At 33.7% G+C, this 15,307-nt stretch overlaps 1 protein-coding gene across 1 annotated transcript; it reads left to right on the top strand.

Moving 5' to 3' along the window:
• Positions 1-739: 739 nt before the first annotated feature.
• LOC105326394 (tetratricopeptide repeat protein 38) lies at positions 740-9,633 on the top strand. The gene is made up of 14 exons (XM_066086287.1): positions 740-904; positions 3,110-3,187; positions 3,388-3,469; positions 3,645-3,816; positions 4,158-4,331; positions 4,919-4,994; positions 5,363-5,482; positions 5,848-5,907; positions 6,484-6,522; positions 7,433-7,514; positions 7,639-7,804; positions 7,979-8,138; positions 8,559-8,632; positions 8,816-9,633. Exons 1-14 carry the CDS (start codon positions 860-862, stop codon positions 8,907-8,909), a joined length of 1,422 nt encoding a protein of 473 aa, XP_065942359.1. The 5' UTR covers positions 740-859; the 3' UTR covers positions 8,910-9,633.
• The last annotated feature ends 5,674 nt before the right edge of the window (positions 9,634-15,307 follow it).

Here is a 15,307-nt window from a genome sequence, read left to right as displayed (position 1 = left end):
TCTACATTATGGGTCGGGGCAGCTGATGGAGAATGTTCTTATGTCGTTGGAGAAGCGAATCCCAGTGACAATTCACGTTTACTGTACCAAGGCTGGTTACTATAAAAAAAAAACCCAATAAAGATCCTCTACTATATACACAAGAACATGTACCCTTTTTTTTTGAAAGTCAAATAATTTTAAACGGTCAATGCAATCAATAATATTAACATTTTTCAGTGTTAAATTTCCTGTAATAACACTACGAATAGAGTTTGTATTGGGAACTGGGTACACTAAATCCTGGGATATTTAGACCCAGTTCTGGTTACGCTAAATATTTTTTACACGACAGCACATTCAACTTTAAAATGGGTTTAAATCTTGCAAAACGATCCGCTCGCGTTTGGCGTGTAGTGCAGTTTCTTCAACCTTGGAACATCACTGTTTACAAAGGGTGCGGTTAAATCTGCAGCCATCGGATTAAAGAGCGACTTGCACATTAAACTTGTTCTAGTGCATGCATCAATTTAGGAATTATGAGCTGATAATTTTGCTTGGGGCGTGGTCAAACCCAAAAAAAGTCCGAAGGCAGATTTAACCACGCCCTTTTAATGGAACTGCAACAGTGTTGTAATTCAGTTTAGGAAACTGTACAATATAATTAAAGTAAAAAGGATAGCTCTGCATTGCACGCCAAACGCGTGCTGATAGTTTTGCAAGATTTAAACCCACTGACTTTATGGTTGAGTGGGTTGTCGTATTGACTAGCCAAGTAAAAAATATTTACATCGTCAAAGTTCAACCAAAACTGTCTCCATCACCAAGGATTTAGTGTACCCAGTCCAGGGAAGTAGTGGGTAGAGGGTGTTATTTGTATATGAGCAAGGGCAACGCAATGAGGAATAATTGGAGAGATTGCAAGGTAATTTAGGCTTTTGAAGGTGTCCACTTAAAACTACTTGTTAATTTGTTTACCTGTACAAAGGTAATAACTCAACGCCCTACAGAAATGTATTACGACGCTAATTTAACGTGCAGCTGCATGAAAATGCATTGCAATAATGAATTGGTAAATGTTTAACTTTTGTACGACGTATTTAACAATGTTTTTATCCTTGGAAGATTTTGCTTTCAGTTAAGAGTGTATGGCAGCATGTTTGGGACATGATATTCTAATCTAGGCTGGGGAACATCAGTGTTTATAGATTTGTCGAATGACAGTCAAAAATATTCTCAGGATAAACATCGTGTAAATGTACTCAGATGAATTAGAATTTGAATGTTTCAAAACCATTTGCATTATCGATAATACCAGTAATACCACAGGTGCTTGTGGACTGGACCGTGCACTCCCCCCCCCCCCTTTTTTCTATATTTTTTTTCAAAATTTTTTTTTTATTTCTTTTATTAATTATCATTAACAACCCCTTATATATGTCTCCAGCCGAAAAATAAAAGAAATATCACGACTTGGTAGCATTTTATAATCACACTCGTTTCCCCTATATATATATAAAGAGAGAAGGTAAGCAACTCCCGTTTGTTTACATTGAGGTACCACCTGGGAAATTCAAACGATTACTATATCAAAAATCGGTATACCTTTGGTGTCATCTATTTTTCTCACTTCCACACATATCCTTCTATCTGAAAACTTATATAAATTAGCACGCTGAACCGTAATCTATCCAATTAATAAAAATTTGTCACTCGCGGCCACGATATTTTGAAACGTTCCAAGTAGAAGCTACGGAAGTTAGCTGCAACTCTTCCCGTGTTCCGAATGTCATTGACTTAACGGTAACGCACGAGAGGCCCGAAAAAAAGTTCGGGAAAAGTTTTAGCGCAATATTTAAGAAAATGGATGTAGATCAATTGTTTACCTTTCAAGCAGCAATTAATGGCCATAACTTGGTCATCACTGGCCAAGCTGGGACAGGCAAAACATACATAACAAAAAAATTGCAAAACACATTAGGTATACTCAAAAAAAAGAAGTATCAATAGTTTGCTCTACAGGCATTGCAGCAACACATTACCAGGATTTGAAAGCCCAGACACTTCATAGGTGGGCTGGCATAGAAGACGGCAGATATTCAAATGCTGAAATTTTGCATTTAATCTAAAACTTTTCTCGAACTTTTTTTCGGGCCTCTCGTGCGTTACCGTTAAGTCAATGACATTCGGAACACGGGAAGAGTTATCGATCTTAGCATAGATGTCGCTGTGCAGCTAACTTCCGTAGCTTCAACTTGGAACGTTTCAAAATATCGTGGTCGCGAGTGACAAATGTTTATTAATTGGATAGATTACGGTTCAGCGTGCTAATTTATATAAGTTTTCAGATAGAAGGATATGTGTGGAAGTGAGAAAAATAGATGACACCAAAGGTATACCGATTTTTGATATAGTAATCGTTTGAATTTCCCAGGTGGTACCTCAATGTAAACAAACGGGAGTTGCTTACCTTCTCTCTTTATATATATATATAGGGGAAACGAGTGTGATTATAAAATGCTACCAAGTCGTAATATTTCTTTTATTTTTCGGCTGGAGACATATATAAGGGGTTGTTAATGATAATTAATAAAAGAAATTAAAAAAAAATTTTGAAAAAAAATATAGAAAAAAGGGGGGGGGAGTGCACGGTCCAGTCCACAAGCACCTGTGGTAATACAAGTCAATTATATTGTGAAAATTAAAAGTTTGCAAAGAACACGGGCGTACAAGGTGTTAAAGTACGGTCACACGAAGATTTTGCATCAAATTTTCCATCCTATTCGCTAATTTCTACTAAAATCGTACCGTTTTATATTAAGTCGAAAGTTGAAAGCAAAGTCTGAAAGCCGAATGAAAATTTGAAGTGCCTCCGATTTTTTTATCGACTCTCTGGTGAGAATCGTGACATCACAATAACCTTTTTTTTTGTACAATATGTTTCATTAATCGAAAATCGATTGTGAAAATCCTAGCCCTATCGTGTGACCATCTCAACAGTCGACTTACCTAAGAATATATAGAAGTCGATTAAAAATCTGATAAAAAAATCGCATCGTTGTACCGAAACTTTGGAACCTAGTCTTTTCTGCATTATTAAATAATTAAAACAAAAGTATTTTTATCACAGGCCTGGAAAGATTTTGGGGTTGAACTGTCCACCACGAACAATGAGGCGGCCAAGTTATTCGATGCTGTTTTGACACAGGTACTGCTCCTATCTTTTGGGACACAATTTTGAATAAATGCTAATCTTCAAAATCGAGCTGAGCAAATAAAAAGACAAAGAGCATATCGGGATGAAATTGCAAATTAGTATATTAATTTCTTGTAACTATGCCGATGGTAGAATATAGTAAAGGTACAAATCGTGATTTCGACCAGTAAGTTTGTAATGGTATTTTCCAGTACGTGGGATGGTACGATGATGACAGTCTGGGAGGACTCGAAAAGTCCGTGGAAAAAATGATTGGCAACGATCCAAACTTTGGTACGTACCATTCACGAGTGACTGGCGTCAGAGTCACTACAATGTAACATAAGATGTAGCATTTTAGATTGTATTAAAATTGCTTTATATTCAAATACAGAACATGTCATCAAGAAGAAATTATGAACATCGTGAATTTTTGGATTTCTCCTAAATACATTGTTTATTTCATTAGTGATGGGTCACGTGATCAAGAACGGTTTGGATGCACTCGGAACAGGTCGGAGTTACTATTTAGACAAAGACTTCCAGGCGGAGGTTCAGACCATGATGGATCTTGAGAAAAGTCCTAGCACCCTCCCACGCGAGAAAAAGCACATCAATGCTGTCAAACTGTGGGCTCAAGGGTGTGTTTCAGCTTATAAACAACACCTGTGTTTATACTTAATTTTATGTTTTGTTAGAAGATCTAGAAATATAAATGAACACAATTAAAAAGAAATCAAGCTTGTTATTTTAAAAGATCATATGCATTAAACACTTAGCACCGTGGTTTTTTTGTTTGGTTGGTAGATATTTGAAAGTCATTCGGTGTATGCAAACTGTACACCAAAGTATTTAACAACATTAATAATGATACATCATGCACATTAAAAAATAAAGCCATTCATATATCAAAAATATACCCAAATTTTGCCATACCGTGTCCGCTGATATACTTGTATTTGTCACTGTCGCCATTTTCCAGAGAAATGACGGAGGCGTGCCTGGTTTGGGAGTCAATACTGGAGGAGAACCCCCTGGACATGCTGGCCCTCAAGTTCGCCCACGACTCATACTTCTACCAGGCCCACCACCCTCAGATGAGGGACAGCATCGCTAGGGTGTTCCCCAAGTGGGAGAGCTCCATGCCACTTTACAGGTAAGAAGTGAACACCTTGATTTATAAACACAAATACGCGAGAATTTGAAAGAAAAACTGCCAAAAGGTAATTGATTGGAATCTTGGATCTGCCAAATTTTTAGGGTTTTTTAAAAGTTTTATATCCGTGAAGACTTCGACGATTTGACTTGTAAGCAAACCAAATCTTGAGTCACTATCTCCTCGTAGCATAGATATATGCATCTTGTGTTTTTGTTTGGACTCTGTTAACCGAATGCTATCAGTTTCTTTTTTCTTTCCTTCTTTCCAAATGATAGTACCAAAGACAATTTATTATTTAAAATTGACATCGAATGTTGGAATTTATCAGTACTATACTATGAAAATATTTTGCTATCTGAAAGCTTGAAGAATTATTTGACTTCTAATCTAGAATGGGTCTGGATAATCAGTTCATGAAAAACTTAATTGTTAACGAACAAGACAAAGCATTGATATCACCCACCCTTCCGATCCAGCGCCACCTAAACATGTACTGGATGTGATTTCTCCATGACCTTTTAGGCCATTTTTTTATATACAATTACCTAACTGTATGTAATGTCAGTTTTATACACTTTTTTTAGTTATTTATATGGCATGCACTCATTTGGTTTGGAGGAATGCAATCACTACGCAGAAGCAGAAAAAGTTGCCAGAAAGGTTATCATTTACATTTATTTTTATATACGCACTGTATAAAGGGACATATTCACCCTCGTTTTATTTTCGCCCCTTTCGCCTTCGTTGTCAGTGAGAAAATTCAAGACTGGACGAATTCTAGAGTCTCGTATTATCTCTCTTTAAACACAACTGTGTCTGGGAGAATTCAGTTCGGGGCGAAACTACTTGCAAGTGTAGAGGGGCGAAAATTACACCGGGCGAAAATATCCCTGTTCAAAGTATTCTTTTTCTTTATTAGAATTTGGGGAAATCGTAACGATATACATGTACATTGTATATGTATGAGTAGTTACATTAAATATTATAATGAATACCGTTGATGTTCTGGACCCATTGTTTGCTGACAGGGCTTGGAATTGAATCGTAATGACTGCTGGTCCACCCATTCAATGGCCCACGTGTTGGAGATGACAGGGAGATCATCAGAGGGAATCCAGTTTATGTCCTCGACGGAAAACGACTGGAATGTAAGTAAGCCACTGACGTCTTATATGTTTTTACATAACTTCATTTGACAGATATTCAAAAGATCATATTACATGTATTATGCTGACTTCTTATCTTAGAGTTTTTACATAACTTCATTTGATCGAAATTAAAAAAATCATATTTTTCTTTGATGTGTTCTTTTAAATATGTAAGAGAGTTTTTTGGAATTTAAAAAGAAAAACATAATTATAAAAAAAAAATTATAATTTTCTGTCATTTTTTTCTTCCTTTTTCAAACAATCAGTATACGATCCAATCTTGCTTTTTGATCGAGTGGATTTGGTTATATGTACAATCACACAACCACATATGTAATTTTGTTCTCTAAACTATCATTTTTTAGGTTTGTGCGATGTTGGCTTGTCATAACTACTGGCATTATGGAGTTTACAACATTGAGAGGGTATGGATGAAATTAGTTTATAGTCTATGAATTATATTTACATTCAGTGTATATTTCCCCTTATGTTTGCATTGATGACTAATATTTGTGCTCATGCGCACAAATATTAATGCCCTCACGTGTTTTGATTATATTTTTTATTGAAAGATTGTAAATGAAACGTTCAAACTCACATGAACAAACTTGATACATACTTATGAAAAATGATATATATTTGTTAATAAAAAAGATATTTCTCTACAAAGTTTCTGGCACTATATTTTAATCGCGGAAGCGAACTAAATAATATGTTAAGTAGCTGTTCGATGTGTGTTTCATATCCCCGACCAAGAGAGTATACAATGGCTTTAATGCGACGATACATACATACTTCATACACATAATATAAACATCAATTTGAATATAATTAATTTAAGCATTGAATGCTTATTTTTGGATGTTGTCGGTCCTATAACACACCAAGGCTGTGCAGACCCATACCGTGCTAACGATCGGTATTCAATTTGTATTCAATACTTTAGCAAACGTTACTATGAAGTTACTAAAGACATTGCTATTCAGAGTTCATTTTTTTAGGGATTGTACGACGAGGCAGTGGGTTTATTTGACACACAGGTAAGAGTTTTGCACTGATTCCTAGTTTTCAATCACCTTAAAATAAAATAAAAAAATAATAGCTATTTTTGTCGCAATTGGCGTTAGGCTATTGACGTGGTATGTATGAGGATTATCCTACCACTGAGATCTTACAGCACAAAATATTTCTATATTTTGTTAATGACAAGTAATGGCATTTGTGTCAAAAAGCTGACTGTCTTAATATGATATATTTTGTGCATGAAGGATGACGTTTACTCAGAATGAAAAAAAAAATCCACTGATGATAATGAAAAACCATCTATTGTATGTTATAGACCTTTGATTGTAGTGTTAATTTTCATTTTTTAAAAAGTAGGTCAATGACCTACTTTTTGAGTTAATGGCCATTGAATATTTTTTGAAAAATCAAGAAAAATCCCATCAAATTTTACACTACAATTGAAATTTTCTTCATCGTAAAAATATTACAAATAATAAAACAGTTTTAAAAATGAACTACAGTTTATGAATGATAGTGGCACTAAATTGGTACAAAGCGTTAAGATTTAAGTAACAATTTTTAATTTTTCTAAATTATTTCTATCTGTTTTCAAATCCCTACCCATTTTTTATCAAATTTAACAAAAAATTGAATGATGATAATACAAAAACATTTATAGCATTGAACTACTTATATTGACATTATTCTGTTGGCATAAAATTTATATGAGGTCAATGATCAAAATTTTGAGATGTGGGGTCTTTCATCGTTTTGAAGCATTTTTCAATATTTTTGCAGTTCTTGTCATACGATTATTTTAATGAATAAGTGAGGCAAAACCAACAGAAAATATTCAAAATTATATAGACTAAAATATAAAATCTTATATTTTAATATTAGAGTACTGCCAAAGCATTTCTATGTTTAAAATACTTGATACAACAGATTGGACCAAGAGCAGCCAAAAGTGGAGCCATGCTGGATATGGTAGACGCATGCTCTCTTTTGTATCGGCTCAACCTGGAAGGTAGCTTTACACACGTTTAGGCAAAATATGCAATTTATTGATAATATTCTAAAATTTTCATTGAGTATTTGAAGTTTCAAGACGTGGATATAAACGGTAAACCGTTTTGTGATATGTTCTAAAGGAATCAAAGTGAAAGATAAGTGGAGAGAATTTAACGAAGTCTGCAAAGACCATGTTGATGATCATATCTTGGCTTTCAACGATGCCCACTTTCTGATGGCGAGTCTGGGGGCCGGAGACAAATCAGCAGCAGATAAACTGTTGACATCACTGAAAGAATTTGCAAAGTATGAAAAAAAAACCATTAATTTTCTTATTTCTCAAATATAGTTAAAAACAAATCACCTAAAGAACTAAATTTTGGTTAACAAAAACCTAGATGATACACTATAGTTTTGCTAGTATACATGTACATTAATTTGAGTTAAAGTTAATTTACAAAATGCTCAATACTCTTATAGAGGAACTGGAAAGGGAGACAATCAGAAAATCAGCAAAGAAGTGGGCGTGCCGCTATGTGAAGCTCTCGTAGCATACGATGCCGGGGACTTTGCCAAGGCTGTCTCTCTTGTACAGCCTATTAGATACAAAATCATTACCATCGGAGGTAGTCATGCCCAGGTGACTAATACAACTACAATTAAATCATACGAACATTTGACTTTGTGGCACCGTTCGAAAATATTATTTCATAAAAAAATATAATTAAGGAGGCTGAGTGGTTGAGTGGTCAACAAATTAACCATCATATCTGCCTTAAACTTTTATATATATATATATATATATATATATATATATATATATATATATATATATATATATATATATATATATATATATATATATATATATATATATTGGCCATAAACTAACATCTGGTAAAGAACAATTCGCGATATTTTAGCTTTGAAATTAGTTAATTTTCCTATATCCTCATATAGAGCTCTTCCTTTTGAGGAGATTAAAATAGTCTTATAATGGCCACAACCATCGAACTCTCTTAGATACAAGTGCAATAAATTTTAATTATTTTCTTCCTAGAGAGACGTATTTAATCTGTTCTTGATTCATGCTGCTCTACAATCTCCTCAAAAAGACCACAACAGATTAGCAAGGTTTGAAACTTTCAAGTATCATATTCCAGTGAGATATTTTTTCGTATCTTATCAACAGAACTTTTATAACCTAAAAAGGAAGAGTATTTGATTATATGTTCTTGTGTTTATTAGTATCGCAAACAGCATGATACGTTTCGTGATTTTTTTGCTGTAAGTACTAACAATTATGCATTTATTTAGAATTCTGCTGACGGAAAGAAAAGCTTTGAAATCAAACTCACCTCTGACAGACAGGCTGATTTCAAGAGCCATGGCTGTACATGCTGACGGTTAATTCAATCACATGATGTATCATGTGATGTGTGCACTTAATTGCTATGCAAATTAATGTATACTTTTTTGTTGTACATGTACAAGAGTACAAAAATCAGTGTCTTCATCAAAATTTAATACATGATAGCAATATATTATAATGAAATTTGTAATTTCAATATATAAGCAAGTTTATTATATTTTGATTTGAGTATGGCAAATATGTAATTGTTAATCATTTGATGCATTTTAAAGTGGCATGTTCACAATTTTGGTCCAATTTTATAACTATTTTTGGGAGTTGATTTTAGTTGATTTTAATCAACTCTCATACGCATTTACTCTGGCAAAGCAGAAGTAAAACAGTGTTGGGACTTAAGCACAAGTCATCGTAGTACTTGAAAATAATCAATAAATTCAATGTTTTGTATTCAAAATTATTGTTTTTCAAGGAAATTTATTTATGAATACCTTAGAAATAGTCAGATTTTATATTGTGGTCGTGTGTATTCCTACGAGTTTCAATACTGCGATGATGTTTGGAATCAAGCACAGACTAACCAATCTAAAGATAGAGCCAGCACTGACGTAGACTAGACTTCATTTGTTTGCTAAAATTACTTTGACACACTTTACAAGAAATATTTCGATAATTGTATAATTACACGCTGTAGAGTTTGATAGTGTTAATTCTACCTTTAAATATTACACAATGTGACTAATAAAAATCCGAGAATTCATATTTAGTTAGAAAAAAAATGTGCTTATTTTTTAAATAGAGCTAAGAAACTACTTGCAATGCAAATATCGTTGATATCAAAATAAATAATTATCAATCAAATCTACTACCGGCAGTACTTAAGTACTTTGATTATAATTATAATGCTTAAGCAATGTATTTCTGATGATCAACAAAATTTTAGTAACACTCGTAGAGTTATAAGCAAGATACAGAGCTAGCAGTTCTTTGTTATGTGAACAAAGCTCGTGCCTAGTGTGTTGCATTGGTTCAATATTCCGGTAATCGTTCATTTTTAAGCTATTTTTTTTTAAATTTTTTATTTCGGTTTGAACACAAACAAACAGTTTCTAGCGTTTGCCTGAAGGTTTCTTTTCAACATTCAAAATGTATACAAAAAATTACCTAAGCCTTGTTTACTTAACAAAACTTTGTATCTCGCCTATAAATTGACGACTGCGACTTAACTTTTATTTGACGATTAGAAATGCCTTAATTATGAAGCAAAAAATGCACTTTTATTGTAAATTATGCTCTTTGCTTCCTATAAATTGTAGCCTGCACCCGCCATCATTTCTCAGGGGCCCCAATGGTGCATACCAACAGCCCATAGCTTGTGGATTATCAGTTTAGGCATGCTAAACAAAAAAATTGATATATCTTACAGTTTCTATAACTTTTGCGTGTGCAACACAATACCGGTAATTAGAAAGTTTTGTAAACAAATATTAAAAAAATAAATATAGTATGGTTAAGTGCGCTTGAAGGGGGAAGGGGGGGGGGCTAAGTTGTATGTATTAACTCTCTTGGATCTGAGCACTACTTTATTTACTTGATAAAATATGAGGTGTCAAGAACCCCCATTTTGTAAATAAAGAAATAAGCCTTGTATTACATTGCTGTGTATAGCTCAGTACTGTGATTTTCCATGCTGTCCGGAATTTCCTCACTGCTTAAAAACGGAGGGGGGGGGGGGGGGGTGTAATTCCGGACAGGGTTTTAACATTATTTATTAATTTAGAGGATTTTTATTCATTTGACTTAAGATTTTGTTTTCTTTCTTTTTTCCTAGTAGGTTATTATTTCTATTGATAATTTCTTTCTAATTAATACCTTCGTTTATGATTGATTTATGCTTTTTCCTCTTAGCTTCTCTTCACCGTCAAATTTTTCCGCAGCTAAACATTTAGAGTGACAAGGTCCAAAGTTCAATTTATGACGTAGATATTTTTAATCGGAATGCATCGGTATTTACCCAAGGTAGTAAGAAAACAAAAGAAAAACAATTATTCCTATTAAAGGAATGATCGGCATGAAATACCATTGGTCAACTCTGTTAATCTATTAATATAATATACGCTACATGCAGTAAAATATATATAACACCGTTTTAATGATTTCCGAAATGGCAAGGCATAAATGAACTTTACTCTTAGTAGGCGAATCATACTTCCAACTAATATTCTTACGCATATGTGAGAAAAAAAACGTGATTTGAATCAATATGTATGTAATCCTATAAATGTTTTATTTTCAGGGTAAAATGATAGGAGTAACGTTTATAGTAATCTACGTCTATTTATAGATTTAAATGAGGTTGTCATTGCATAGTAAATAAAATAGTGCGAGGCGCAATGCGTGCGCAAATAGTTAAATTTGCCGGATGCCTCATATGGACACAACTGTGATCGGCCGAAGCCGATCACAACAAAGGAAGATTTAAGTAATGTCGAGTTTAATTTTAGATACTCACATGACAACGTAAAAGCTTATAAATAATACGGATTTTTTTCTAAATAATGCTCCCTTGCAATAAGGGAACCTGAGCAACAAAATATATTTCAAATTCTGAGAACAGGTTTTGCATTTTTTCACCGAACTAGATGATACCCCGCGCAAGCACGGGAATTAACAATTTACACATTATTATAATACATTGCTTAATATGTTAAACCATTTTTCAAAATTTTGTCTATTAATACTTTGTTCAAATTTTTCCTAATCTGAATCTTTTAAAATTGAAATAAAAAATAAACTGCATTGTTGGATATTTAGAGGAGCAGACAGGGATGACAAATCTAAACTGAAATGGATAATATACACATGTACATTTACGTGGCCTTAATCCGGTTTGTTGCAGCTGACCTGGAAAAAAAAATCTTTTTATTCTACATGTATTTATTTCAAACTAGTGAATAGGTATTTAGTGTATCCCTCTCTAATTTGGTTTTTTAGACCAATTTTCAATATAATTTATATTACCGTTGAAAATAAGAATTTCAGATAAAAGAAAAACAATCTAGTGGTGGGTGCATCTCCATTAAACTTGCATAAATCATTTATCCATACAGTATAGCAATCGCAGCTTCCCAAGAAGTTGCGATTGACAGTATATAGACGTAGAATACAATTATTTGTTCATTGATATTTAAGGTTTACAACCAAACACACTAGATTATGCAGTTTTATCCATTTGCATGCTTTTTTAATCCAAAGTAGCTGGTCAAAGCCGATGGTAACTCGCCTTACACTTTCCGCCATGATGTCATTTTTTTGGGCATTAATCGAAGTCCGATCGAAGACATCTGTTTCATATTTGGATATTTTACTGGAAATGGACACTGATGGTAACCGAACAACAAATCTTTGTGATAAACGCGGTGATTTCAGTTATTCTATAGTCAACTTTCTTACTTATGAAGCAATATACCGTCATCACCCGCATATGGTGTTTTTGTCTCTCAGCTAATTTGATACGCAAAGGCATGTTCTTCGTTTGAACGGTTTCTAAGGCGAGACAAGCTACTGACAATCAATTTGATAAAACAGGACTATCAACAGTCTCGTTTGAAGTCATCTTTTCGTAAGTTCTATGGTCGATACAACGACCTTGTAAGCAAATACAATCTTCCACTGGGTCGCATGCTGACTGACGTTTTTTCATACTTATAGTTTGACCATAATTAATCTCCTAATTGTCTACGAACTTTTCCGGGGTTTTTTTCGATTACGACAAAGAGCACACGGCTGGTGTGACCGGTGTCGTATAATTTAAGGTCCGCCCCGTAAAATGGTCCGGGGCGGACCCTTAATGTTAACATTTAGGGTCCGCCTTTGCTCTAAAAGGGTCCGGCCCGTATAAGAAAAGGTCCGCCTAACATTAAAGGTCCGGGGTATATTTCTTCATTTATATTTTTTCAATTTCGACTAATTTGTTACAAAATACTTAGTAAGTGGTATTATTTTGTAGTTCTTATAAAGGAGTGCCTACCCGAGGTGAGTCAGTAAATATCCAGCACAGAGTTTTAATGAAAATACTTATACATGTAGCTTGGTGAACACAAATAAATCACAAAAATTATTACTGTTTAAAACTGGATTCTCATTTCAACTTTAGTTTTGCCGGTCTATGGTATATAAACAGGAAATGAAACTGATTGGTGTCATTAATTAAACAATGGCTTGAACCAGGTGTTGTATACACACACCACCCTGCAGGTGTGAGGGGTTCACACCTTCAGGTGTTTGACTGTTTGAAATAATCATGTTCATGTTCTAGTTCTAGTTCTTTATTAACTTTAAGCTATACAGCTCATCAGTACAATAAATATAAACAATATACACGTACAGGTAGGTTAACAGGAGAATGTGGCAGAAGTGTACATACTATGATATCAACATCTAATTTGCATTAAGTAAATCTTTTCTTAATTTCAAACCAAAGTGAATAAATTTACCCAGATTACATAGTTCCTTTACATTTTCAACATTAAAAAGTTGCAGAAGTTTACACATTGAAGGTTTTTTCCAGTAATAAGGCTTAATGTATTTTTTGCGATAGCCTTCGTATATGGGACATATTAAAATAAAATGAAATTCATCTTCAATAGAATTTGAACATAAAAAACAATTTCTATTGTGTCTTTCAATATTATAAAATCGACCTGTTTCTATCGACAATTGATGTGAAGACAACCTGAATCTGGAAATACACTTTTGATATTTGTTTGGAATAGGTTTCCTTAAATAAAATTGTAAATTATGGGTTGCAATTAGGTATTTGAAAAAAGAGCATTTACTAGAATGTAAACAATGGACATTTCTTAAGTCCTCTTTTTGCACATCTTTCCAATACGATACACGCTTAAAAACGTTACCCTTTTAAAAATCAAACATTCTTTACAATTCAATTACAACGGTACATGCAAGCATTATCATTGCTACTTTTTATTTGCACTAGGGCACAGGGGCATCGTATCCACTCTTCTCTCTATGACATATATATATAAATAATACATTTATATATAGAGAGAGAGAGATACGACGCCCCTGTGACTAGGGCATATTATTAAGTGAAAGTTATGCTAATTATTATAAATTATTCAGTTCTTCAATCCCTCTTTCTATTTGAAACTTTATATTTGGATCGGACTATTATAATCAAGGAAGGGGAGTATCCAAAGGAATGGATTTGTTTATAAGAAATTAAAAACATACATTTAAGATTAGTAAAAAGCCCTATTCCATCGGCTGTATATGCATTTTGCTTCTGACAAAAAAATTAAAGGGATCCGATTTTCTTCTTAGAAAAAAAATAACACAGGTGCTTGAGGACAGGACCCCCCCCCCCCCCCCCACCTTGAATTTAGACCCCTGGGGTAGTTGACACTGTTTTGGTAGAAATTCCATTAAAGTCATGTACACAAGATGCTCCGATTTATTTAAAACAACCCCAACCTGCATATAAAAGATCTTCTTTTCATTTTCATATGCAATGGTGGGGTGGGGGTACATTAATCGTTTATTTTCCGTTAATTTTTAGATATTTAAAATGGAACATGTTGTGTACATGACTTTAATTAAAAGAATTTTTATCCAAAAAAACTCAACTTCACCAAAGGTTTAGACCGGGGGGGGGGGGGGGGTTGTCCTCGTGCACCTGTGGAAAATATTTGTGTGAAAAAGCCAAATGTTCACACTCCGGCAAAATGTTACTCTAGATTCCTGCCTGCTACCCCCACATATAGCATTCATTATTTTTCCATCACATTTCTTATTGCCATTAGATGAAAATCGATATCGTCAGACATAAAGGACAAACCAACCTTAATATTTTAAGATTATTTCAACAAAACGGACAATCGTTTGCAACGAATTTCATGCGTTTGTCACATTTTTAAAAGTCGTAGGATAAAACTCAATTTAGATATGTTTTACTACTTCTCTTACTTAACATTACACTAATTTTTAAGGACACAATGCATGTACATAATATATATACTGATATATGTACATGTATCGGGTCTCGCCCCTTTAATTGAAATATTTTACGATGAAAATTATTTATATAAATATTATTACAGTTAATGTGTAACAACTCCGAGTACATTTAAAAAAATAAAACCTTCACTGAAGTCAGTTTCATGTCTACTCCAACATTACGTAGTTCAACTGAAAAATATCACAATAAAAATCTATAACAAACTCACTACATGTACATTCATGCATGACTATGCAGTTCTTTTAACGAGGCGGACCTTTTTTTGAACTATAATATTGGGTCCTACCTCTAAAATGAAAGGTCATCGGGTCAAAATACTGTGAATTTTTTGCAAACGGTATTTCAATGGGGCGGACCTTTTCTAAACGAGCCATAATATTACATCTAGGTCCTATCCCTA

Source organism: Magallana gigas, chromosome 5 (assembly GCF_963853765.1).
Source record: "Magallana gigas chromosome 5, xbMagGiga1.1, whole genome shotgun sequence".
In the NCBI taxonomy this organism is placed as follows: Eukaryota; Metazoa; Mollusca; class Bivalvia; order Ostreida; family Ostreidae; genus Magallana; species Magallana gigas.
Note: the sequence above shows the minus strand (reverse complement) of the source record. Positions and strands in the feature narration are given on the sequence as shown.

Bases quoted from the DNA above. Each gene is read 5' to 3' on its own strand.
- LOC105326394 (XM_066086287.1), top strand. From the start codon at position 860: ATGAGCAAGGGCAACGCAATGAGGAATAATTGGAGAGATTGCAAG. The intron at 5,483-5,847 runs GTAAGTAAGCCA...ATCATTTTTTAG, and splicing joins CGACGGAAAACGACTGGAAT to GTTTGTGCGATGTTGGCTTG. The intron at 8,633-8,815 runs GTTTGAAACTTT...GCATTTATTTAG, and splicing joins GACCACAACAGATTAGCAAG to AATTCTGCTGACGGAAAGAA.